Source organism: Rhinolophus sinicus, chromosome 17 (genome assembly GCF_057876585.1).
Source record: "Rhinolophus sinicus isolate RSI-liver-muscle chromosome 17, RSI-T2T, whole genome shotgun sequence".
NCBI lineage: Eukaryota > Metazoa > Chordata > Mammalia > Chiroptera > Rhinolophidae > Rhinolophus > Rhinolophus sinicus.
In genome coordinates, this window is record NC_142517.1 from 5,941,496 (window position 1) to 5,968,409 (window position 26,914).

The 26,914-nt window shown below is 46.0% G+C and overlaps 1 protein-coding gene across 11 annotated transcripts in view; it reads left to right on the forward strand.

Moving 5' to 3' along the window:
• The window catches only part of ERG (ETS transcription factor ERG), a 253,703-nt gene that overhangs the window by 186,887 nt on the left and 39,902 nt on the right, over positions 1-26,914 (forward strand). For all 11 annotated transcript variants that reach the window (XM_088794626.1, XM_074325300.2, XM_088794628.1 and 8 more), the window contains 2 exons: positions 2,660-2,877; positions 21,337-21,488. In XM_088794626.1, the coding sequence (XP_088650752.1) occupies positions 2,660-2,877; positions 21,337-21,488 (370 nt within the window). The remainder of the gene's footprint in view (positions 1-2,659; positions 2,878-21,336; positions 21,489-26,914) is intronic.

The window sequence follows — 26,914 nt, forward strand, 5'->3', positions numbered from 1 at the left end:
CACCTTTCTCATTTTTATGCAATATCAACTTGGAGGAGAATTTTAAGATACAAAGAGAAGATGTGCTTCCCCTCCCTTTTCTCTAGCTTTCGTAATTTTTTTTCTAAATCGATCTCAATTAACTTTGATTCTTTTCTTTAGAAAACCATGTGCTGAAATAATGCTCTGCCAGATGTGAGAATGGGTTCCTCCCCCTCCAAACACACACGGTGGCCTTGTCTTGCTTCTAATGTTTCGATCCACTTTTAAAATCTTATACTACATTTATTTGGTCATTGGATGTGTTTGCAAGACTATCCTACTTTATCCTGGGGAGATATTAATATTAATACTGTAACATTGTTACTCTTTGTGTTGTGAACGCCACTTTCTTTTTTGTTTATAAGTTAAAAGTAAGTCTTTCTTATATCTAACCTGTTCCTGCCAATTTCTGATATAAATCTCATGGTTATTCATGTTTCTCTTCGTCGGTGAGCCAACGCTAACATTACATAGTATGTTATTCCCCTGGAACCTTGGTGGAGCTACAGGGCCCAGCGAGAAAAGGGGGCAGCCATCCGCCTTGTTTCCTGTTTTGAGTGTGTAAAACCTTGCTCTCCATTGCTGCTACCAGAAAGGATACTCTGTCTTGCAAAAATGATTTAAGAAGCTGTCGTTTTCGTCTTTGTTAATTAGCGTGACAATGCCAAATCCATGATGCCAGTTTTTCTTTTAAACCCACATCTGTGAGTTTAGATTCCTTAGTTTCCTTCCCTCCATTTGCGACCAGAAGACAGAAATGTCACTCAGGTTCCCCTGACACCTACCACGCCTGTTTGCACACATTGAACATCTAAGCTGCTGCCTCGTTTGATGCTGTCTGTTGATGTGCTTGGTGTTACTGTGCATTCAAGATGTTTTCCTTTTTTTTTTTTCTTTCTTGTACCTCATGCTGGCTCTCTGGCTGGCACAACCTCTCCTTTTGTATGCTTTGTGTTCCTGTTGGAACTCCCAGCTTACTCTTTTCTAAAGTATCACAGGGCTATGATTCTAGGAATATTAAAGAAGTCAGAGGTGCTGGGGTGTTACATATACACAAACATGTGGCCACCACTCTGAGAGCCAAAGTGTGGAGTTTGTCCTTTGTCATTGTCCTCCTGACTGGTGCACTGCACAGTTAAGTCTATGCACTTGGGAAGCTGTGAAAGGAGTTGGTCCTTGGGCAGGTGGGGGTGCATGGGGAGCGGCCAGGTACACCCTGGGTTGGGTTTATGAAACTGCATGTGTTCCCTAAAGATTATGATACTTCTGGGAAGGGAGGGAGGTTTCTATCTTAGAAAGGCTGCTTCATAAGGCTCTATTACTAACAGAAGCATCGTTATTTATTTAACTATCAACTCAAAGAATAAGAAGGGAGTGTGACTGTAAACACATATCCCAAATCAGGAAATGTAAGATGGGCTTTGTAGGCTGCAGGGGCAGAGGGAGCAAATGATTGAGCCTAAAGCCCGTTCCATCTCTGATTCCCTGTTGACCTTGCCAGCTCGTGTCAAATTCTGGGCCTTTCTGGGTCTCAGATTTTCTCATTTGGGGAAGTTTGAACTAGACGGTCTCCACAGTCCGCCACTGGCTCCAAGGTTTCCATTTTTAAAAAGTGTGTGACACAGCCAGCGTTTGCTTCTTGCTTGCTGATAGCAATGCTGAAATAAAACTGAGTTTTTGCATGGATTTTTTTTTTCTATTATAGTAACTCAAATTGGATTGTCTCATAGCTACTCTGTGTAGTTGCTGCACAGTGTATCACTCACATTGTTGGAATTTCCAAATCCAATTGGCCTTTGCTGAATTGGCGGTCGAATATAAGCAGAGCCATAGGCCAGCCACTTGTGTGACTTGAAAGGACAGAAGAAGGACGCACCAGTGACAAATTTCTATTTCTTCTTACGAAATCATGCAAAAGAGCACAGATGTCAAAGAAAGTAAGGGGGAGGGGTAAAGAGCTACTCAGGGATCTAGATATTTTAAACATTCTGGTATTTGGAGACATCTGGATAATTCACAGCATTTTTTGTTGTTGTTGTTTCATTTATCATCCAGATGTTCACCATCATGGAAGCACTACTTGAAACTCCATTTCGGCTCATAACTTAGAAGTGGAAAAACTCGTATCTTTGTATGTTTGTCCTTTGGTGCTCCCTTTCCCCCTCATCTTCTTCTAAGTACCTCTATCCTTGAAATCTCCCGGGAATGTGGCGATTCCACCAGATGCGTAGGTGTGAGCCGTCACATTTCTTTTTTTAATCTTTATGGCCATTCTGTACTCTGTCTGCTTGAATTATAGATTGCATTTGTCAAATAATGACACATGCAATTGGGTGTCTTCTAAGATCTTTGAAATTCAACTTCCTCGAGTTGAGATTAAAGTGAGTATTATCTGCACTGCTCCAGTCAAGCCTGGGGTGTTTGGAGACCCGCGTAAAAGTTTCCCTAGGCCAGCCAGTTCCAACGCGTATGGTCTGGAGGCAAGGAAACCAGCAACGTTTCTCTTTTGAAAGGTAGAAATGGAGGCCATAAAACGACCTAAACTGTGGTCCCAGTGAGAAACGGCTCTAAAGGCAGCAACTCTCTGAAACATACCTGTCCTTCGAGTGCTCTGACTTGTGTTTCTTTGGGCATCCAGGAAGCGCTCTCAGTTGTCAGTGAGGACCAGTCGTTGTTTGAGTGTGCCTACGGAACGCCACAGCTGGCCAAGACGGACATGACTGCGTCCTCCTCCGGCGACTATGGACAGACATCCAAGATGAGCCCACGCGTCCCTCAGCAGGACTGGTTGTCTCAACCCCCAGCCAGGGTCACTATCAAGATGGAATGTAACCCTAACCAGGTGAACGGCTCAAGGTAAGGGGACCCCTGACTCGTGATGTTCCTGGTATGCCTGCCCCTTGTAAAGGCCACGTGGAAATGTGTCATGCTTTTCCCACGGTCCTTTCAGAAAGGGAGGCCATTGCACAGTTACATTGGGCACGCTGAGAAAATGTGTTCTTCAATGGTTTGTGTTGAGGATAGAGGTTGTAAAACTGGTGGTATATGTACTGAGAACTCGCTTTGAAAACGTGGTGTTCAATTCAGTTTTCCAGGCGCAAGGGCTCTGGGGGAGGGGCGTCGTGCACACATATGGCAGAATTCATCTCGGAGGTTTTTATAGTCTGGAAAACAATGTTGTCTTATGTTTTTATGGAGGGCAAGTGTCAGCTAGTAGCCAGGCTGTGTAGTGTACGTCCAAGCCACATGCCTTTGCAAATGGGTCCACTTTGTCTTATGTCCTCTACCCCGACCCACCCACCCCTCTTCCCTCCTCCGCCTTTTCTCTTAATGTGTGATGCTTCTTCTCGTCTTTACTCTTTATTTACACTTAAAACCAGGCTCCTGTGTTTCCCATACTCATTCACGTTTCTGAGATTGTCATGATGCTGCTGCTGTCACACAGAATCCAGTGTCAAATGCAGAATGATCCTGGACCCTCAAAAACATTTCACTGGATGCAGTTTTGAATCATAAAGTTGGTTTCAATTATGATGTACTACCTCATATGTATTCAGGAAGAATATAAAATTTCAGGACGAAGAAAGGATAATTTCTTTTAAATGTTGCATGATCTGACATCGAGTCATAAAAATAGCTCACACTTTCTAGCGCTTTACTCTGTACAAAGCTCTTTTATACCCAGTGCCCTGTGAATTCTCCAAGCAGCCCTGTGAAGGGTGCTTGTGCCCATTTGATGGATGAGGAAACTGAGGTGCAAGCTTTTTCTGTGTAAATCAAGCTCACCACTTAAAGGGACTCAGAATCTGGATTCAAATCAAGGGTGTTTGACTCCGCATCCAGTATGTTTTCCACTCTGTTGCAGCTATAATAGGCCCTTTTTGCTACACATATATTTTAATGCTCAATGCATTTTTTATAAGTGTTATGTTTTATAAGTGCTGGAAACCATTGCATCAACTTTTAGTGCAGTGCTGATGAAGGTGCCAAGTCACAGCACCTCAGAGGGAACGTCACCAGTGCTGCTGGACGTGCCAAACCAAGAGATGGGAGATGCCAGAACTTTCCTCAGCTCTGAGAAGTCAGTTTGCTTCTGTGCATTTGGTTTCTTTTTGATAACTCTGATGCTGAATATTGCTATGACATGGGTCCTTTCAGTGGAATTTAAGCCAAGGCAGGCCTGTCTTGGTCTTCATCAAGAGATTAATTCCCAGACTTCTGAAAAGGCCCCCGGTAGGAAATGCAACCCTAGGACCCGGGATACCAGAGTCCCAGGTAGTTATTCATTGCATATAAATATATAACAAGTAAATCCTGTCCATATGATAGAGTATTTCCACTGATCAATAACTATATATATTTGTGAGACTTAGAAGAATGCTGTATAATCATGGTCTAAAGAATGCAATAGTGTTTATGTAGAAGAATGGTTAGCTGTGTGGCTAACCCTGGATCATTGAATGGGTTCTAGTTTGATGGAGTCATGTGATCCCATATACGCCAGGATAGTCATGGTGGGAACACTAAGGGCAAGAGGCATTACTAAAGCTTTCTTCTTCTAATGCTACTGTCTACCTGCAGGGAATACGTGGGGGTGCATGTGTGAGTGTGTGTGTGTGTGTATGTGTGTGTGTGTGTGTGTGTGTGAGAGAGAGAGAGAGAGAGAGAGAGAGAAGGAGAGCGAGAGAGAGAGAGGGAACACACTTCGGGCAAAGGGCACTGAGATGATTTCCAGCTGGCAACAGCCGAGTGAGCCGTGCCCTGGCCCTTATTTCCAGAGTCTGGCCTCGGGCCAGCTCGAGGAAGGCCAGTCTGGATTTAGCAAACCTCAGAAAGGAGACTCAGTGAGGAGATGGGAACAGTGATGCCGAAACAAAACTTTCTCTTGTTCTCACTGTGCTAATCCTGAATTTAAAAAGAAGGAGAAGGAGAGGAAGGAGGAGGAGAAGGAGAGGGGAAGGAGCCTGCTGTCTTGTGGGAGCAGTGCGAATACCGGTTCCTTTGACATGGGCCTGTGCATGCCTTCAGCAGCTGACAACCACCCGCCCACTTGGCCCGGCTGTGGGGCAGTCTTCCCAGCCTGAGGGGTTATTACAGGGACTCCAGATGGCAACTCGGAGCAACCATGACTCTGGCCAATGGGTTTGGGTCCTCAAGAAAGATACAGAATCCCAGGCAGCTTCTCCCATGTTCCTCAGCCCCAGACCTGGGAAGGGTCATTGGTGGTTCCTCCCTTAGACTGGTGAAAAGACGGGGGCTCAGCGGAGGGTCTCTTTCCTGGGAAATAAAATCATTTTTGGAGCAACTGGACAGTTTTCTTGCAAGGGAACAATGGAAACGTTAGTATCTTTCCCCTCAGGCCCTGAGAATCCTAGGATTGCTCAGGATGCCCCATAATAGGATTTTTAAAGGCAATTCCAGTTTTTGAAGCGAACTATGACGTGTTTTGGTGGCGGGTACCTCAAGGACTCAATCACATCTTCTTGTCATCTGTCTGTCAGCCTGGCAGGGCCTGTCCATGAAGAGCACTCAGCTGACTCCTAATACCTTTGGTCGGGGTCCATCCATGTGCTGGAAAATGGCGGGCCTGGTGGGAAATAGGGAGGGAGGGAGCACGTTCACTTCAGGAACCCCTCAAGCTTTGTGGAATTGAGCTGTGATCCAGATGTCAGCTGGTCACCAGGTGTCATCATTCCGCTCCCCGGAGAACATTCTGGGGAGACTGGAGCGTGGCACACTTTACTTCTCTTTGTGGAAGAGAAGGGTACAGTGCTGTGTCCGTCTATCCCGGAGCTCAGCATGTCTGCTGGAGCTGGGTGTGGGGCCTGGCCTGCTGTGTCAGTCTAGACTCTCCAGAGAAACAGAACCAATAGCATACTTATTTAACAGATTTGTTTTAAGGAATCAGCTCACACAGTTGTAGAGGTTGGGAAGTGTGAGATCTGCAGGGCATGCCGGCAAGCTGGAAACTCAGGCAGGAGTTTCCACAGTCTATGCCACAGTCTTAAGGCAGAATTGCTTCTTCCTCAGGGAAATCTCAGATTTTGCTCTTTAGACCTTCAACTGATTAGACGCAGCTCACCCACAGTGTCATGGATAATCACCTTTACTGAACATCCGTGGATCATAGATGTTGACCACACCTATGAAATTCCTTCCCAGCAGCACCTCGATTAACACTGGGTGTGGTGGCCCGGCAAGTGGACACAGGAAACTGATGGCACCTGGTGCTGCGGCCTCCATGGTCAGTGTTTGGTGGAGCCATTCCTTTCAGACCTCTAAACCAGTGTTCCCTGGGCTAGTCGCTTCCCGGTGGCGGAAGGGAATGGAAGAGGGGTCGTTCATCAGATCGGTGGTTTGCTGGGACTACTTCGGCCGTGAGCTTCCAGAGTATTGAAAGGTGGGGTGTGAGGCAGAGCTACTCTTCAGAACCCAACAGGCTGCCTGATGGGTGAGGAGGAAGGGAGCGCCCACTTTCATCAGTGGAGCTAAGGCTCACATTGTGTAGAAGATCGGGAAAGGCCCCCAGGTACACTGAGGGCTGCTGTGGATTGATCAAACCTGCAGACTTTGCCAGCTCTCTGCATGATCTTTACCCCCGTCACGTCCAGCTCCATAAAAGCGGACATGGACATGCATTCACTCTGCTTTCAATATGGAGACTTCGAACGGGCACCTGGCTTTACGAGCTCTGACTGAGGTGCCAGGGGTGGAGGTAGGGGTCATGGGGATGGGGAGGGGCTCACAACAGAGACACTGCAGAGGAGGGGGTGGTTCTCCTCCCCATGAGGACCAGGGCAGGGATGCAGCTCCCAAATGCCCCACCTCCCTGCACCCTCCCCGAGCCTGCGGCCGCCTCACCTCCTACCCAGAAGTCCCCGGCCAGATGTGCTAAGGAGTTAGGGGCTGGAACAAGGAAAGAAGTCCATCTCCCGGTGTCCAGCCAAGTAGCTTCTTCTAATTGTCCTAGCTTATGTATAGGGGGCTTTCATGCAGCACACATGCCTCTCAAAGTCAAGTTCAAGGGGAGTTTACATAAGTCAAAAATTGGACTTTGGCTGGAACACGTGGGCTGTTCCCATTGTGGCCCGTCATTGCTCTTTTGCAGACGCCACCGCGGGAAGGGCAATCTCTGCAGCGTGCTTCTTGCCAGACATGCCCAAGCTCCTTCCACATAGAATACCATCCTTGGGAATGGCGTTTGTCTGTCCCTATCTGTTCATGACCCTTGGAGGAAAAGGACAAGTGTTTTGGGAGGAGGGAAGAATTTAGTTCCTGACCCAGTGGTGGAATTCTCCAAAACCTCAGCCCTCCCATGCTCACAGCTTCTGAAATGAAATACAAGGGGTGAAACGAGGTCTGTTGCCATTATAATGGAACGCTATAAAAAATAATAAAGGGAAACAGGAGAGAAAGCAACCAGCACCTCATGAGCCAATGGGGGAGTCACTGCAGGCTCACCTTGGCACAGTTCTTGCTGACACGAAAGTAACGGCACGTTGTGTAGACACGGGACATCATTTCCCAGCTTCAGTGGTCTCCCCTGCCTTTCCCCTTTCTTTACTCCCGCCTCACACACACAAAACCGCCAGTGTTCACACAATGGAGAAGTGTCAGTGTGCAGCCAGACTGGACCCAGCTGTCCTGTGGACATAGAGGGCCCTGTGGACACTCAGCCCTGCCTGGCTTCTAGCGAGGTGCCTGCTGCTGCCTTCATTCCATGTGGTTCCTAAGGCTGAAGCCACCGCAGACCAGTGGGATAGGGCAGGAAACACACACACGCGCACACATGCACACGCACACTCGGATACACACACTCATATACACACACACACACTCACACACTCAGATGCACATACACACTCATACATTCAGATACACACACACACACACACACGCACGCACGCACACACAGCCCACAACCAGATTGCCTTCCAGCAGCAGGCAGGCAGTGCCAGGTGCATAGCAGGTGGCTTTCCCTCTGTCTGAGTACCCGTCTCTGAGATTCAGCCTAAGCTCAGGCAGGTGTCTTTGGGCATCTCCCTCACCCTCCCCCAGGCGATGACCAGTCCTTGCAGCCCACCTCCACATAGTGGTAGCTCCACGTTGTTCCCTCCGGAGGCTCATTGCCCCTAAACTTAATAAATGTGTGGGCCCTGCTGTGACTCCTACCCCGGCCGTCTCCAGACCACCTACAGTCATGAGCTTACTGTGTGGTTCTGTTGGGGGAGGGCTCCCCTGGAGCGGTGGTTCTCACAGTGGCGCCCCAGGAACAGTGGGATGAGCACCACCTGGGAGCTTGTTAGAGATGCAGATTCCCAGGCCCCACCCTGGACCTGCTGAATCAGACCATGCTCTGGATGGAGCCCCGCACTCTGTGTTTTAACGAGCCCTCCAGGGTGTTCCAGTGCTCACTGGTCTGAGAACCGCTGCTCTGTTGCAAATCCAGGGAGATAAAAGTGAGAGTCCTCAGCAGCGGGTGAAGGTGTCCTGTAGAGGGAACGGTCTGGGAGAAAACAGTGTTAGAGTAGGGTTGTTGCCAGGGAGTCTGGCTGCCTCCTTGGCCTCACACCACTGGGGCTTTGCCTGTGCAGCGCGAGATGACGTTACGGGGCCCAGCTCTGTGTGGTCTGAGGAGATTTATTGTGTGGCGGGTGGCGGGGATGACTCCAGCCTGTGGTCGGCTAGCAAGACGCTTTTGATGTAATTAAAAAGGATGCCACCTGCAGTGTGATGAAGAGGATAGAAAAGACAGGTTACCTGATGGGTCTGCCTTGGCATCAGACATGCTGATTTTGCATGGATTCATTCATTCATTCATTCATTCATTCAGCAAATATTTGTTGAGCACCTGCCATGTGCAGTCACTGTTCTAGGTGCTTCACAGCCACAAAACATACAAAAAACATTCCGCTTAAGTTCACTTTCTGATGGGCAAGATAGTCATTAAATGAGGTTAACTAGTTAAAATATATAGCGGAATAGATCATGGTAAATGTTAAGAAGGAAAAAAAAGGCAGGGAAAGGGGTGGCATTTCTAGATAGGCTGGCTTGAGAACATCACCTCTGAGAAAGTGACATTTGAATAAAGCCCCAAAGGCAGTGAGGGAGAAGGCCCCACAGTTAAGCAGCAGAAGAATATCCCAGGCAAAGGGGACGGTGAGTGCCAAGGCCTGAGGTCAGCCTGAAGTGTCAGAAGACGATTGTGGCTCATATTTAGTGATCAAGGTGAAGAACACTAGGAGACGAGGCTGAGACATCCCGGGGCCAGTGAGGGCCTGGGACCCTTCCTCTGAGCAAAGGAGGGATGTGAAGTGACAGATTTAGCAGGATCTCCCCTGCGGGAATTCAGACAAGGGATGGTCATGCATAAAAGTGGGAGTAATGGTGGGGTGGGGAGAGCTGCTCAAATTCTGGCCGTCTTTTAATGGTAGATCTGTATGGTCTGTTGACGGGTTGGAACTGGGGCGTGAGGAAGAGGGAAGTAACGATGAGCCCAGGCTTGGGGGCTGTGCCCCAGGTGAGGTGTGGACACGTCACAACTGGGGATCCCCCTGAGATTCGCGCCCCGGCCCCCCTCAGCATGGCTCACACACTGGGGACGTGCACTTAGCTCTGACAAGCACCAGGCAAATGGGGAGGCTCTTGCCTCCTTGTCTGAGTTCAGAGGATCATGATTCTTTAAACTGGCGGTTCTCAAGCCCGGTGATTCTGCCCCTAGGGGACATTTGTCAAGGTCTGCAGACACGTTGTCGTTGTCACAGCTGGGGGCCATTCCTGGCATCTAGTGGGTGCAGGCAAGGTATGATGCCCAACAGCCTAAACGCTGGATAGCGTCTCCCCGCCAAAGGAGTGATCTGGCCCCAAATGTCAGTCGTGTTGCAGCTGAGAAACCCTGTGTTAAACCAACATTTACTTGTGTTTCTTCTGCTTCATGCACTGAGTTAGCTGCTGTGAAGATGGGTTATGAGAAGCTTCTGGTCCATCAAAGGTGTAAACGATGCTGTGAGATGTCTGACGAATTCAAGGACAGAGGGGTGTCCAGGGCCCAGCCACAGCGGGGAGAGAGGACGTGACTCACTGCACCTAGGCAGGGAACAAAGACTCTGCAAGGACTCATATCAAACAGGATTTCTACAACACATTGTGATTTATTTACATACAATATATCATCCAAGTTCCTCATGAAATCTATGAGATGACATTGTGACTCTACCCATTATACAGATGAAGACCACTGAGGTTCCAAAAGTTTTCGTACCCTGCTCTACCTATCACAAGCCACAGGACTGCAGGCCTGAGCTCCTCCTTTCTCCCTCAGGGCCCGTCCTAAAGCTACACACCTTTTCTGTGCTGGCTGGAACTGCAGAGTTTCCTCCAGGTGACGAACAGGGAGTGTGTTCTGCCTCTTATCTTCTGAGAGGCATTAAACGCAACACTGGCCCTAGTTGATTTTTTGTATATATTACGTGTTTCAAAAAAAAATTTACTTTCACCTCATTTTATTTTATTACAGCAGGTCAATTTAGCTGCGCTCACCTTTACATTGCCTTCACGAGGTGTCTCCACACTAAACCACCTTTTAAAAATAATAAGTGTGATGAAGAGACCCGCAATCTGAGCACACCAGCAGCTCAGTAAATACTTGTTAGGCTGAACTTAAAAATAAAAATTCTTGATTTTAGGATGGAGGCTTTTCAAGTACCCCATTTGTCCTTGTGTTGGAAGGGGTGCTGTGCCCAGCTACCACCGACCGAGTGGAATCTTGGCTGAAGGTCGTTTAACATCAGGTTCTCATTTTCCGTGGGCCACTCAGTATTTGCTATTTGAAAGTGGTGTGCTAGGACCAGCCTCTCTGTAGGACCAGCCTTTCTACTTGACTCACTGAGATTTGACTTCATGTGTATTTTTCTTACAGTTTCTATAAGACTTTATTTTAGGACAAATGCACAACTATGATCGTGTTTGCTCCTCCCTGCCTCAGGGTTCTGAATCAGATTGGCATGAACCAGGTCTCCTAGTGGAGCTCGGCCACCTTCCAAGCTGTGGGTGGCACAGGGTGGGAGACTTGCACACCGGTGGTTTTTCTGAACTGCAACAGTGAGGTCTCATGAGTAATACTCATCCTACGTGTGAAGGCCCTTGTGTCTTCACAGAGGTCAGCGCGTTGGGCTGAGATGTGGGTTGAGAGAGCCTCACTCAGGAAGAAGTTAGGTAGGGAGGCAGATGACCTGCTATTGCATCTCTCTGTCTGCCTTTGCTGTCTCTTAGGATGGCAACTGGTGGGAGCCATTTTATAGCAGAAGACAGCCCAGGAGCTGTGCTGTTGGCTAGCACGCCAGAGAATTCCATCGGGTCACGGTGGGTGCAGACAGTGGACACGGGGCGGGGCTGCTTTGGCACTTTGTGTCTTGAAAGGGAAATCATTTTGGTTAACCAGGATTTACATAGCCTGTTTACATAAAAACCCAAAGCATCATAATGGCTAGTGGGCTGATGTCTTTCCTCCCTAAGAAAGGAAAGTGTGTCGAGCAAAAATCAATCAATCAATCAATCAATCAATCAATCAATCAATCAATAAAAGGTCTCACAAGAGAGAAAAGATGCCTCATCTCATCTTTATCATGTAACTGTTTATACAGATCTTATTCTATAGAAGGTTTTATTCCCAAATGATGAATCTCAAAAGGAGGCATTGACCCGCCCCCCTCCCCCCCACCCCCTCCCCCGCCGTTTTCAAGATCTAAATGTGCAATGGTCTTGCGATGATACCCATTCTCAGCTGTAAAGAGCAATAGATACAAAAATATGAATTTCCCCAGGGAAACTTCCAGTACCTTTTAGGGACAAAGAACTCACTGTTGGTGAGCTGGTGGTGACTTTTTAATTAATTTAGTCTTCAGCTGCTTCGAAGAAGGGGAAAGGGAACAGGGCTGGTGGGAAGAGACTGAAATTCCAGGTGTAAGAGAGAAAATTTAGTTTGGGTGAAAGTCACACACAGCTGTGAAGACAAACGTCCACAGTTTCTGTGTGAGCCTGGCGAGCCCCCACCGCTGCCCCGGCCATGGGGGCTGAAGCTTTTCCACTGCCTCTGATTCAGAAATAAAACAGACCCACAAATTACCCCGGGGCCCTCCAGACAATCCCCTCCTTGTCTGGGATCCTAAAAATACCCTTTGTGGTGATTTACCTCCGTTCATGCTGTGAAACTTGATTAGGAGTTTGTTCGGTCAAGTAGGACTAAGTATGTGCTGTTAGGATTCTTAGGAAGAAAACCAGGTGAGAAGGGAATTTTTTGTGTTGAGATCTGAGACGGGCCTGGAATGCCTGCCCCGTGGCCTCCCGCTGGGTCCTCTCACGGAACTGACCTCTCTGGGCAACTGCGATCGAGTTGCCAAAGAAAACCTTGGTTTTTCTCCCCTGTAGCTTCATCACCAAGTTCTTCTTGACATGAAACTACCTAATAAACTAAAGAATATTCGGGCAGACGGTGACATTCTGATAAGACTGCCTGGAAGTCAACATTAGCATGTTACCCACATAAAATCAGGGGTGATGTGGATGGGGTGTTGGGGGCAGAGTACATGGAGTGGGGGACAGAGGCTGTAGCCACTCACCTGCAGGCTCTATGATGATCCCCAGCACCTGGGACAGACAGTGCCTGGCATAGAGACATGCGCCATAAATGTCCAACAAAGGAGTGAATGGAGGTGGCCGAGCAGCACCTCTGGAGTGTGCGTGTGTCTGACCGTGCTCTTGGCCAAGGAGGGGCTTCGGTCACACGTGGCCAGCGTGGACTTGTAGGTGGGGCAGATCACAGGAGAGAGGACGCTGTGGAGGGAAAGCTCGGGAATACCCCCCTCTCTCCCCAGCATGTGATGGAGAGCCAGGCAGTGGAGAATTGTCTCCAAGTATAAGAGGAACTCAGGAACAGGAAGGAGGACGGGTCTTGAACAGTGGGTAGATTTTCTACAGGATTAGCGGCTTTGCCTCTACCACTAGGTGAAGAAGTTATGTTGATGTCCCACATTTTGACTTGCCTTGAACTTTTCTCTAAGGCCTGAGTGCCTGTGCTAACTAGTATTCTGAACTAGTTAGGATGAATCGCCGATTTGATGAGGCTGGGAACTCCAGGCTGTCACTGGGCTGCCTTCAGTGACATTCTAGGATAAACGAGGTTCACTTACACTGGGCACAGGGGACAGTACAAGGCCAAGGCTCCAGCCTTGTCAAGCTGATGGCCACATCTGTGCCACTTCACTGCAGGCGCTTTCCATGATGGAATCTGCCTGCCTTGCCATAAGGAGACTGATGTGAGAGAAACCAACGTCAGATGCCAAATTTATTTTGTTTTTCAAAAACCAAAGCCCTAATTTTAATTTCTTGGTACTTTTTTCACAGGCACATTACTCCTTTAAAAAAAAGAAAGAAAGGTATTATGTATGGGAACAGCTAAAGGAAGCCTTTGTCTTGGGCTTGTTCCACTAAATCTGAAAAACTTGGGCTGGTCCAGCTTCTGTTCTGCCCCTCATCTCTCTCTTTTCTGAGGCCCATGATCCGACTTAGGTTCTTTCCCGCTCTGACCGCTTAGCACGGGAACCTCTCTTCTAGTGAACGTGGGCCTGGCCCGGCCTGTGATCCATGCAGAGTGTGCGCCTTGCTAAACACTGCAGGAACGCTTGGGGGAGAAGCATATGCCATTCACCTGGAACTTGGGGGGCCGCCCCTTTTTTTAAGGAGACTTATCCAAGTTCATATGCAGGTCCAAATGAATGTTGCTCTGCTTTTGCTGAGTAGGCTGCCCCGACTCAGTTCCCATCTGTACCCCTCTCTCCATGCCTGTCTTCAGGGCTGCTCTCAGGACATGCTTTTGAAAGTACCCCATAGTGATGAAGCCGAGTCTTCTGAGGGTCCATTCGACTACGTTCTATGTCTGCGAAAGAGACTACTCGTGTGGAGCTGCAGGTGGGCACCCGTAGTGTGCTGGTCAAGTACTTGGACTCAGGACTCCAGTGTCCTAGGTTCAAATCCCTGTTCCTCCACTGCTGGTGGTGTGACCTTGATCCTGACCTGTATCCAGCCTCTCTGTGCTTCACCTCTAACATTGCTGTGGCAGGTATTGACCTTGGGATGTTGTGTGGTCGAAAGGAATGCTAACAGCCAACCCATAGCACTCAGCATGTGCTAGGCAGCATTTTAAATGCTTTACCCACGTATTTACTATCACGTAAATACCTGAAAAGAGTTTGGAACTGTCCCTAGCATGAGTGAACAGTCAAATTCTGGACAGAAAATGAACCAAATAAGGTCTGTGAATATGTGTGTTAGATGCTCTCAGAGGCACATTTGAGCTTAAAACATAGAAATTAGAAGACTGTGGACACTGGAATTTATAGCATTCCATCTCTCAAGATCTTTTCTTTTCTTTTTTAATGATTCATTTACTTTTTTTACATTTCTTCACTGATCACACGGCTGGCCAGTTCTTTCCAAAAGCAAGAAATAACGCACACAGAGGGCTGGCTGAGGACACTCAGTCTCTTGGTTTCTATTGGCAAAGCAGCTGAGAGCTGTGTGCTTGGAGCAGCCTGCTTTGTCATCAGCCCCTCCTGGCACTGTGTGAAATGTTCTTACGTCTGGGATGGATGCTGGGGAGGATATCACTTCATGAATCCAGGAGTTCTCTTCAGGAGAAGCCACGAGAGAAACTTCTCCCAAGTCTTAGCCCAGGAAAAGCTTTGCTTCTTCTGAATGACTGATTTGTTTTTATCTTTTTGACACCTTGCATTCTGACAGGATATACTTCCTTCTTTGTTTTGGCTAGTAGGAAGCTCAGGGATAAAATAATGTCCTACTTCTAGCAACTATAACTAGTAAGCTTACTCAGTGTGCTCATTTTATGTTTTGATTAATTACTTTTCTACCCTTGTATGCCATTCACTTCCATTCCTTTGATTTGTTTAGGTTATTATTTTATCTTGTATGCATTTTTATAATCCATCACAAACTTCACATAGTTTGAGAAAGGGTAGGGGAATCAAATATATTAAAAACCACCACAGAGAAGAAAACAATAGAATCTCCTTTTTAGAAATACGTTACATAGCTAAACAGTGGTTCATCAAGAAGATTCTGGAGCCTCCTGCCTGGGAGCTTAGGAATGGGGCTTCTCCCAGACGTCGGAGTCTGTAACCCGAGGAGAACCTGATCGTGTTTGGCAACATGTCTGCTTCTCGATTTAAATTTAGTAAACCTCACAGTTTATTTGATAGTTTTTGCTATGCCCTTTTACCATTAATTCAGAATAGTAGTACCGTGTTGCCCCAAAAATAAGACCTAGCCAGACAATCAGCTCTAATGCGTCTTTTGGAGCAAAAATTAATATAAGACCTGGTATTATATTTATATTTATTATATTATATTATATTATATTATATTATATTATATTATATTATATTATATTATATTATATTATATTATATTATATTATATTATATTATATTATATTATATTGGCATATATCATATCATATCATATCATAAAGACCCAATCTTATAGTAAAATAAAACCGGGTCTTATACTAATTTTTGCTCCAAAAGACGCATGAGAGCTGATGGTCCAGTTAGGTCGTATTTTCGGGGAAACGCGGTCTGTTTTAAGAAGTCAGTGCTCGTGTTCTCAACTCACCTGAACGTCCCCAAATACTATTTAAGAGTGATTAGTTAATCTAGGTTCACCAGGACAACTTAACTAGGCATGCGTCTCCAGTTAACAGGAGAAGGGCACCAGCACCCCATCATTTTCATCAGGAAGATTGAGGGGTCGTTCTACACTGTTTCAGTATCCCTTAGAGTGGTCACAGTTATGCCCAAATGCCGTGGAGACCTGTGGGCCTCCAGGGGTGTCGCTGAGTACTACGCCCAAGTGTTTGGCACCCCCCGTACAATGCCTTTCTGGAATTCTTCATTCTGAACTAGCCTTCCCTCTTGGGCAGCCCCCACCCAGTGTGGAATTTCTCCTTCTGTGAACAGAGAGAAGCAGCTGTCTTCCCAGCCCCGGTGCCCTCTCACTGGTGCCACACAGCGTATGACTATTCAAGACCAAGTGTTTTGTGGGTTACAAGTGGAAACCCAGACCCAAAAACATGAACTTAAGAATATGGTTAAGATACAATAATTGTTTTGTTTGTTGTATTTTATGGTGGTAGGAGCACTTAACATGAGATCTACCCTTTTGTAACAAAATTTTAAGTGTGCAATACATTACCGTTGAGCAAAGAGACAGTGTCATACAGCAGGTCTCTAAAGCTTTTTTCATCTAGCGGGACTGAAACTTGATTCTTGTTGATTAGAAACTCCCTATGTCCCCCTCCCCACACCCCCCTGAAACCACCATTTGGGTCTCTGAAATGGGCAAGTTTAGATACCTTATATAAGTGCAGTCATGTAGTGTTTGTCTTTCTGTAACTGGCTTATTTCATTAGTATAAGGTCCTCCAGGTTCATCTATATATTACAGAACTTCCTTCTTTTTAGGGAGAGTACTATTCCATTGTATGCATACACCATATTTTCTCTATCCTTTCATCCATCCATGGACATTTAGGTTGTTTCCACATCTTGACTATTGTGACTAGTACTGTAATGCACATAAGCATGCTAATATCTCTTAGAAATCCCGATTTCAATTCTTTGGATAAATATGCTTAAGTTGGATTGCTGGATCATATAGTTATTCATTAAAAAAAAATGTCAAGGAACCTCCATACTGTTTTCCATTGCAGCTATACCATTTTGTATCCCCACCAGCAGTATGCAAGGGTTTCAATTTCTCCACATCCTCACCAATACTTGTTATCATTTGTTTTTTGTACTAGCCATCCTGACAGGTGTGAGGTGATATAGCTCATTGTGGTTTTGATTTGCATCATAACTTTTGTGTGCCCTTCAAAAAAAGAATCTCTGAGACAAATACCTTGAACCATGCTTGTTTGCAATAAACTTATGCCCCAAACAATCAGACAGAGATATTTCCTACTCACCAAATGATTATCCATCCATTGAGCCAGCGTCTAATAAATTGTCTTAGAATTTTCACAGAAACTGCCAGCAAACACCCATGTGCATAGTAAGAATACAGTACTTACAGAGATGTTCTTCACATTTTCATTTTAAAAGCAATGCTTTGGAAATAAGTCAGACAGAAAAAGCAGAGAACCATATGATTTCACTGATATGTGGTATATGAACCACAAACAACAAAAGAACAAGACAAACAAATGAGAAACAAAAACTCATAGACACAGACAATAGTTTAGTGGTTACCGGAAGGTAAGGGGGGAAGTGGGTGGGAGATGAGGGTAAGGGGGATCAAATATATGGTGATGGAAGGAGAACTGACTCTGGGTGGTGAACACACAATGGGACTTATAGATGATGTAATACAGAATTGTACACCTGAAATCTATGTAACTTTACTAACAATTGTCACCCCAATAAAAAAAAAAAAGAAAAAAGAAGTAAAAGCAATGCTTTGAATGTCCAAGTCCCGGTGGTGTGAGTGGAGAGAGCGTGTGGTCCTGTCCTCCAGGAGGGGTTTGGTGCAGGTGGACACCTAGCTGTTTGTGGGACAGTTCCCCCCGATGACGTTTCCGACTCTGAATGCACTGGTGTGGCTGCGGTGCCATTAGCAAGGAGAAAGGTTTCCACAGTGTGGATCTTCTTATCACACCCGGGCAAAGAGCTAGCAGTGTAGTTATTGTGAGACTTTTAAATACGTACTTTTCAGTTCTCTGAATCATGTTAAGATTTCATTTTTTCCTCTTTAAAGCAGTGTCTAAATGGATGCCCCTGAAAAAAACTGTTCTTCTCCAGGAATTGCCGCTGTTTCTTAGGTCTTTTTATACATGTCCTAGTTGTGTCTCACGCCTGCTGTACTAGGAAGGATGAGAGCCCCCGGGGCTAGGAGGACGTCCTAGGATAGGAATCGTGTATGTCCCGCCATGTGTACCTCAAACCAGAGTGACGTGTGGGTCAGGGAGTTCCTGGTGCCGTTCTGAAATTCAGATCTGTTTTACCTTTTAAAGGGCAGTGGCTTACCTTTCCTTGGTGCAGGCATTCTGTGCGGGGCCTAGAGGACAGACAGTGGGTTCCAGCTGCCCTGCTTCAGGTCTCATTCTGCCTCGTCCTGGCTCTGAGACCCAGAGCAGCCCCTTGTCGCCTGTCTACACCTCTGAAAAATATAGATGCTGCCGCCACTGGCCCCACCAGCCAGGCTGTGGTGAGGACTGGTGACTGTCAAGCTCTCAGAACAGGGCTCACACACAGATGTTACTCCTTTACTGTTAAAATTTCGAAGAGGAAAAACCAGGAGAGAAGCCTGAAAAGTGAGAATAGAACGCCTCGGGCCCCTTTAACCAATATTTATTGAATACCAGCTTTGAGTCCAGCACGTGGCCCGGTGGGCTGACCCTTTCCCCTCTCTGGGGTTGGAGTTCACGTCAATTTACTACAAAAATGATTTTACATGATCAGAAACATGGTTCCATCCTATCTTCCTCCAAAGCTGAAACAAAATGCAATGGATAGAAGACTATTGTTTTCATTGTCCTGAAAGTGCAGCTTTTGAAAATAGGGTCTGATGGTTTCATGTGGCTGTTTTATTACGAAGGCTGAGATGGGAAAGCTTAATGAGATGAATTATGTCTTCTGGTTACAAGATGAAAACAAAGGAACCTTACGGAAAATTTTCCCTATTTTAAATACTTACATGTAGTTTTGGAAAGCTCTAGGAAAAATGCAGTTTAATAGCTCATCATAGTTCTGGATTAGATGCAGGATCCATTTTAATACCCTCAGAAAACTTGTGATCCATGCCTAGGACGCTTGTTCTCAGTTAAGGAAATTAGACTGTTAAGAATTAGAAGAAAAAGAAAGAATTGGTCTGAAGGGTCCATAATCCCCAGTGTCCCCTAGTTCTATAATTTTCTACATCTCTTTGACCTTTACCTTTTTAGATAGTTAACTGTCTCACAGGAGAAGAATGAATTTAGGGTGCCCGGTATACAGCAGGCGCTCAATAAAAAATGGTCTAAATGGATGGGTGCGTGAATGAAACCAAATGATGTTCACCCTGGACTTTGCAGTTGTCACTTGAATTATGCTTATCCCCTGACTCGTATCTAAAGTTTTTTCTTTCCTAAAGAACCAAATCCCGTTAACGCTCTTCCCTAGTAACTTCTCTCCTTGAGACAAATAGACCAAAACATACACTCCACTCAACTGATGGAATTTTCCAAAGGGATCGGAAACTAAGTCTCAAGTGAAGACATCCAGTGTTTTGATATTAGGATGGGTCTTTTAGAGATAAATGCTTGAAGCCAGGAAAAACAGCACCAAGAGGAAATAATGTATGTGTAGGCAGCATCGAATCTGCACCATGGGAATAACCCACACCGTTATTATTTTTAAATGTCCTCCATGTTAGCACAGCTGTGAGGGCGCCATGGAGCAGGGCTGCGTATTTCCAGGTCCATGGCAGAGCCTTAGTCCTGGGCGGTGCTGACTACAACCCCATCCACAGACCTGGCGGCTCCTTACTCACTGTCAGCGCTCAGCTCCTCTGTTGGCACCAGACACGTGACGAGAACAAATCTATAGTTTCAAAGTTCCCAGGTACTGAGTGAATTCTTTCCAGGGCACTGCAGCCCTGGTCTGCCCTTCCTGTCCACACCCCTGCCATGGCCCTTGGGTCTGGAAAGACTTTCTCCATCCCACCTCAGCCCTGTGTCATCCAGGGAGTGCCCTCCTGCCTTGGATGGTGGTGACCTTCTCACACTTGAAGATCAAGTCCAGGCCAGGTGTGTCATCTCACGATTCCGCAAGGTGTCTGCGGAGCTCCAGCTAACAGAGTGTGCAGGAGACCCACAGCCCCCAGGGCCTTCGATGTTGGGATGGAAATCTAAAATCCGGTGGAGCTTCATAGATACTCAAGAAAATGAAAAAATCATGTGCTGGGTGGAGCTCGAGAGGCTGTTTCTAGAATCCACCTTAGGAGATGTAACTCGAACATAAAGACCTCTGCTCTATAGTAATCCTGGGTTAACCATCTAAGAAGGCATTGCCATATTTTTCTGTTTCCTGGTTAAACTGGATTTTCTATTTGAAGTTTCCTTATTAGATATGATTTCACCACGCCCTGTAACTTTTTCATCTAAAAAAAAAAAATCCCTCTTTTCTTTTTCTAGAAAGGAAGGTTTGTCTTTATCCAGATGGCCGTGGCTGCCTTACTGACAGCAGCCCTGTGAACTGTTACCCGGGGGCCAGTTGCTGAGTCCTTTCTGCATCCACACAGATAGTTGGACCGCCCCATTGCAGGGCCCTAGGGGGCTGCTGGAGGCCCCTGTCAGCTGCCTCCCAGGACACCAGACCCGCCCCTTCCCTGCCTTCCTCCCCTCACCAAGCCTGGAACATTGTGAGTCTCCAAGCTCCATATCTAAAGATTGGCTGCAGGAATTTGAAATTCCACACAAGGATTTCGTTCTGAGGTTTTGAAAAAGAGGAACATAGTTCTAGGAGAAACCTTGCTGAGCGCCCCTGGCATCGCCTCCCAGCATCTGTGCATGGCCTGTTTACTGTCACACAGTGAGAACAAACGACAGTTCACCGTTCACTGCACGTGTTTCCAATCAGTTGTCACAGATGGAGTTTTGACATGACAGTTTCAGGAGGAGCTGGCTGAGCAAATAGAAGCCAGGTGGCAGCTTTGCTTCCTGCACGCCTGCTCTGAGCTTTGACCGAGCCTGGGCCCTGTCACAGTCAGCTCGGGCTGCCATGACAAAATACCATAGACCAGGGAGCTTAAACAATGAAGTCCCCGAACAAGGTGCCAGTAGGGTTGGTGTCTGGTGAGAGTTGTCTCCTTGGGTTGCAGAGGGCCACCTCTTGCGTGTCGTTATATGGCGGAGAGGAGAGCTGTCTGGTCTCTGCCCCTTCTTATAAGGACTTGCTAATCCAATATGTTGGCCTCACCCTCATAACTTCATCTAAACTTAATTATCCCCCAAGGGCCCCATCTTCAGATGCCATTGCATTGGGAATTAAGGCTTCAACTTACGGATTTAGGCGTGGGTGGGGGAGACAAACATTCCGTCCCCAACCAGCCCTGCATTTGCCTTCTCACACTTCTCCTCTCTCCTGCTGTCCCCCTCGGTCTCCTCTGCCTTGCCCTTCCTTGCTTCTCTCAGTATCACAAGAAGACCAGAAACATGTTTTTCAGTTGCCGTGATAATGGAAGAATTTACCTTCTCCTCCCCCAGGAACTCCCCTGATGAATGCAGCGTGGCGAAAGGCGGGAAGATGGTGGGCAGCCCAGACACTGTCGGGATGAGCTACGGCAGCTACATGGAGGAGAAGCACATGCCACCCCCAAACATGACCACAAACGAGCGAAGAGTCATCGTCCCAGCAGGTCAGATGCCCACAAGTTTCCCTCCACTCAGTCCGCAAACCACGCCTTTCTAAACCATCCTTGAACTTTCTCTTCCTGCCAATGGCATTGACCTCCCTCCATAGTCTGCATGTAACAGTGATTGTAAATGGAAGCCAGCAGAAGTGTGCCCACCTATGGTGAAATGGTCACTGGTGTGTGTGTGTGTGTGTGTGTGTGTGTGTGTGTGTGACAGAGAGAGACATGTCCATGAAAAATGACCTTTCTAGGGGGAATTACCCTTTCTCTGAGATCATGTGGTGTTAAATATCCTTTCTTTTATGAAGTGCTATTGATATGGTAGCCTTGTTTTTTTGTTTTTGTTTTTTGAATTTTTTTATCTGGCAAAATAATAAATTGGGAGCCATACATTGCTTGCTCTTAGAACCTAACTTCCAGCTATCACTGGCCAAGAACCAGAGTAATTCTTTCCTACAGAGTTAATTCTAAATCTGATCCAAAGTAATAGCTCTGAATTTGAGGAAAATGCCGGGAACTTACTTATTTAGTAAAACTGAAGGTAATAGGAAGAATGACTTAAAGCTCCTCAGAGGGAATGTGTGACAAAAATCTGAAAGTATCACAACCGACACGGCAGCCACCACTTAGTGAACCCTTGCTCTGTGCTGGGTATTTTGGTCAGCCATTCAGAGATGCCCCCTCTTGCATCTTGGGAAATAGGTATGCGTATGATTTCCCCGCTGAAGAAAATGCAGTGCTGAGGGGTCAACTGAGCTTTCCAGGTCCAAACAGCTACTATGAGGCCAAGTTCGAATGTGAGCACGTCTGCCCAAATCCTTCATGCTCTTCTTTCAGGTGTCGCATTACATCTCAGCGCCTTCCAGTAACCCCTGTGGGCTGCTCTTATCACTCATTTTAGACATCTGGTCACCCTGTTATTCTGCCTCAGGGGCGTGAGCTTGCTGTCACCTCAGCCTGGGAACCTGTGATTCCAAGTTGTCTCATTCTTCATCAGGCTCAGTGCAAACATCTCAGGCCTTTCCGAGCCACTCCACCACCAGTGACTCTCAGCCCTATTTGTCTTTATTGAATCCATTGCCATCTGTCGATGCAGTGTACGTTTATATGAAAGTTTGCTTATTATCTTCCTCCCTGAATAGAGTGTAAGGCCCTACGTCCGTGGTTACATGCAGTGCCTGGCAGATAGTAAGTGCTCAGTGAAGATTCACTGAGGGAAGAGTGATGAAAGAATGCCTTGCAACTGGCTGCATGCACAGGGTACTCTTTATTGCCAAAGTAACAAAGGGACGCATGGGCGACGTCTGTGCAAACTCGATTCTCCCTTGCTCCAGGGGACTGTGATGGCAAGCATGTTCAAATCCCCTCCATGGTATGACTCCTACCCTTTATTCTGCAGAAGCTCATGTCCAGTGGGATTCTGTCACCTTCCAAACAGGAGAGTGCAGAGTACGTGGCTGAACACCTGACTTGGATTCGTGGACTGGGTTTCTCTTTAGCACTGTCACTGTGTGGCTTTCAGAAAACTGCACGAAGCTGATTTGATACAGTTAGGTATGAAAAGGATCATCTTTGAGGCCCTCCCTGATCCTGCAGCACCTTGTAAGACTTTTATATGACACCGCGGTGGTAAAATCTCATGTGTGCATTATGAGAGGGGCAAAACTGGTTTTGACATTCATTGAAAGGCAGTTGACATGGCAACTGGGTCTCATACCCAAGATGTGTCACTCGTCGCTGTGCGTTAGAACAGGAAGCAGTTCCTGTGGAATGGGGGACAAGGGAGAGGTGAGGAATCCATGGTGCCCATGCTGGGTGTGTGGCACCTAAAAAAGGCTGGAGAACAGGGATGTGCTTGGGGACACCTGGGGGGCAGGGCTTCTGGGCTTCAGACATTGGCTGATACGACCAGGATGAGGTGGAAACCCCAAGATGCCCACCCAAGCAATGTCACCTTTTGCCTTTCTCCTTAAGAATGTCATGTCTTCAATTTAGGGAAAACAAAGTTTTTGGTTCTCTAAGATGAGAGAATCAATCTGAAAGGCCTGCATTGAACATTCTTGTCTTGGTTCTTCATAGGATCACAGACCCACGAGGTAATGACTGGTGCCATTTATATCGTTTAACCAATGAGGTCATAGTTCTGTCTTACCATCAACATACTTTGATGCCATCCATATCCTTTCCAATGGGGCCAGGCGTGAGGCTTTCTACGTTAAGTAAAATATTTACAAAACCAGAGAGAGATGTACATGGGGAAGAGGCAAAGAGCCCATTTCATCAAGTTAGAGCATCCACCATTTCTGATAGATGGTAGATACTCATTAAATGCCGGTTGGTTGGGTGGAAGGATGGTTACGCAGATTGGCTCGTATTAAGTGTTTGTGTAAAGGCTGGTTTCATCTCCTGAAGAAAGTTCTCTTTCAGCCATTCCCTCCTTTGGTTGCTTCACGCCAAAGCAGGCAGTTATTCAGTTAATAGTGTTTGTAAGAGAGCTAGTTGTGGCTGATTTTGCAAGTTGAGACTCTTTCAGTTATTAGTCAAGCTTCATGTATGTGTGCTCATATACAGACTCTCAGATGGACACGCATGCATGTACACAGGCTTTATTGCACAATCCAGATAATTCCCCAATGTGGCCGTGAGATTGCAGGACTGGGGCACCTCTGTCAGCTGCTGCCCCTGCCCCTTCTGCTCTAGATCCAGGACCCAGGCATAGAGTGCTCTGCATACACAGATAGAATTCTCCAGACCTTGTTCCAAAAGGTTCATACAGTTCCTTCTCATTAGACACATTGATTGACACTGAGAAGTGCAAAATCATAAAGAGAGCTGAAAAATCATTAATTATTTCTAATCATGTACACCATCAATCAACTACACACTGATATTCGTGTCTTAGACCTAAAAATGGTCCTGATACATACTGACCAGAGAATTGGTGGGCAGACTGAGGCAGGAAAACAGGACCTGGGGGTACTGCCTGCTCAGAAGGGCCCCTGTACTTGCATCCCTCATTTCTCAAAGTCTCTGGTTTTGAGACTTTGAGACTTACTCTCATTAACTGAAGAGCTATAAAGAAGCTCATACAATATCCCTGAGTAAATATATTCACTTAATATATGTACCTCCACTTAATATATGCACACCACACCCTTATTTCAGAATGGGTTTAAGAAAGCACACACAAATACAAAGGAGCAAGATAGAATCAATATTAAAAATAAATGGATAGAGAGCATGGGCTAAAGTCAGAACAGAGACAGTGAAACCAGGAGTGAAGTGTGTGTGTGTGTGTGTGTGTGTGTGTGCGTGTGCGTGCATTTTTTTAATGCAAACTTCTAAATCCTGCGCAATTGCACAAGGTGGGTGTTGTTTGGCTCCAAGGTGTCAGCAGGCAGTGCCAAAGGGATGCCTCAGTCAATGCATGAGTCAGCGTCCATCGGAGAAGAAGAAAACTAATGTGGGAAGGAAGGCCCAGCTATTCTGAGTCTAGAGAAAAGTGTGTTCCTTGGTTTGGTATAGGAAGATAATAGGGTAGTCATGAAAAGAGCGCTCAACCAGTATGGCCAGCAGACGTTCCAGAAGCCCCGCTTACACCTGTTGTCCTGGCAAAACTGTTGATTGTGCCTCCCCCTCAAAGTGTACTGGTTAGACAGTACATAGTGTCTACTTTTTATCTGTCTATCATCATCTATCTAGCTATCATTTATCTATTGACGCGTATCTATCTATCTGTCTGATATACATGTATGTCTAGGTCTATATCTCATGCAGTTGGGCTGTTTCTTATACATTTGATCAAAATGTCTTTCAGTGACATCAGTCTTAATCAGAGGGGCAAGACACACGTGCCCTAGTTAAAAGGCTCTTTGTTGGCTCAGTTTAATTTGGAGGCCGACTAGAAAATATTTCTCCAAGTACGATCAGAACCATTGTCATCAAGATTACCTGGGAGACTTATGATTTTTAAAAAATGCACATTTCCAGATTTTCTGGATCCGGGTATGGGGTTGAAGATTGTCCGTCGTTAGCACATTCCTTCGGTGGCTTCCCTGCAAAAATAAGGCGTGATAAGCTCTAATCTAGATAGAAGACACCAAGTAAATTTTATCTTAATTATTATTACTTTTTTAGTTTGCATTTTTTGTAAATTAAAGTTTATTGGGGTGACAATTGTTAGTAAAGTTACATAGATTTCAGGTGTACAATTCTGTAATACATCATCTATAGATCACATTGTGTGTTCACCACCCAGAGTCAGTTCTCTTTCCATCATCACATATTGGATAATTATTTTTAATAAAGGCATGCTCTGTCACTTTTAGAAGAGGGAATGGCAAAAACAAAGAACAGAAAAGAACTGTTTCACATTGACATTCCAAATCAATTTTTTAAAAAATAAAGCACCACCCATTTGGTAAGAAGGAAGTTTGTCTTCCTACAGCTTCTCCCTTAAGATGTATTTTTGGGGCCTGTCATTGGGTGCCCCAATACATTTGGTGAAGGCCGTGTGTCAAGGCATTCATAAGAAAATCCAGGACCATCAAAGAGACAAAGTACAGTATGAAAGCTGAAGAAGCCCCCTCAGCTCTGTTCATTGTTGTCAGTGCTGAGCTCGATTCAGACAAATCATATCAAGCGCAATACGAGGCCCATATGCATTTTACTAGGTTCTCATCAACAGCCAAGACAGCGTGAGTACAGCACTGGAATCTGACTTCCAGATGTTTCCAATTGTGCCTCACCAAGGCTGCAAACACAGATCAGTGTTTAGAAACAAGGGGTCCCCGTTGCACAGTGGAACTAATATGCACTAAAGAATGTAAGTATCACATCTCACGAAGCATCTGCCATCAGGGACTCTGTCCCTCCATGGCCAGGTGTGCCCCTGGCAGTGACTGTTACTCTTAGGAATTGGCAGTATACTCAGCAGTTTGCTAACCAAGAGGGCAAACAAAGAGGAAGGCACAGTCTTCATCCACTTTTCTTAAAAGTTGCAAAATGCTGACCAAAATGCAACAGGACCTTTGGTTTTAGCAGCTTACATTATTTTGAAAGATTTTTCTTTTTCGCTCTTTTTATTCCCTAAAATGGGTGCTAAAGCCTGAGGCTTTTCAAACATTTCTACTTTTATTTTCTAAATATTCACCTTGAACACAAGCACTTGTGGTAATCAGAAGCCTCAGCGATAAAGAGTTGCCACGTTCATCTTCAGTGGTTCTTCATTCATTCATTCATTCATTCATTCACTCATGGTACACTTACTGTGTTCCAGTCACCATGAATAAAAGCTTTCATGTGACTTCAAACCCTCTCTTCTTGGCCCCCAAATACACCTGGCTGAAGCTACTTGTACTCTGCCTTCCTCAGGCCCTCCGTGCTGGGTAACTTCTGCTCAATTCAAGAAGTACTCATTGAGTATTTGT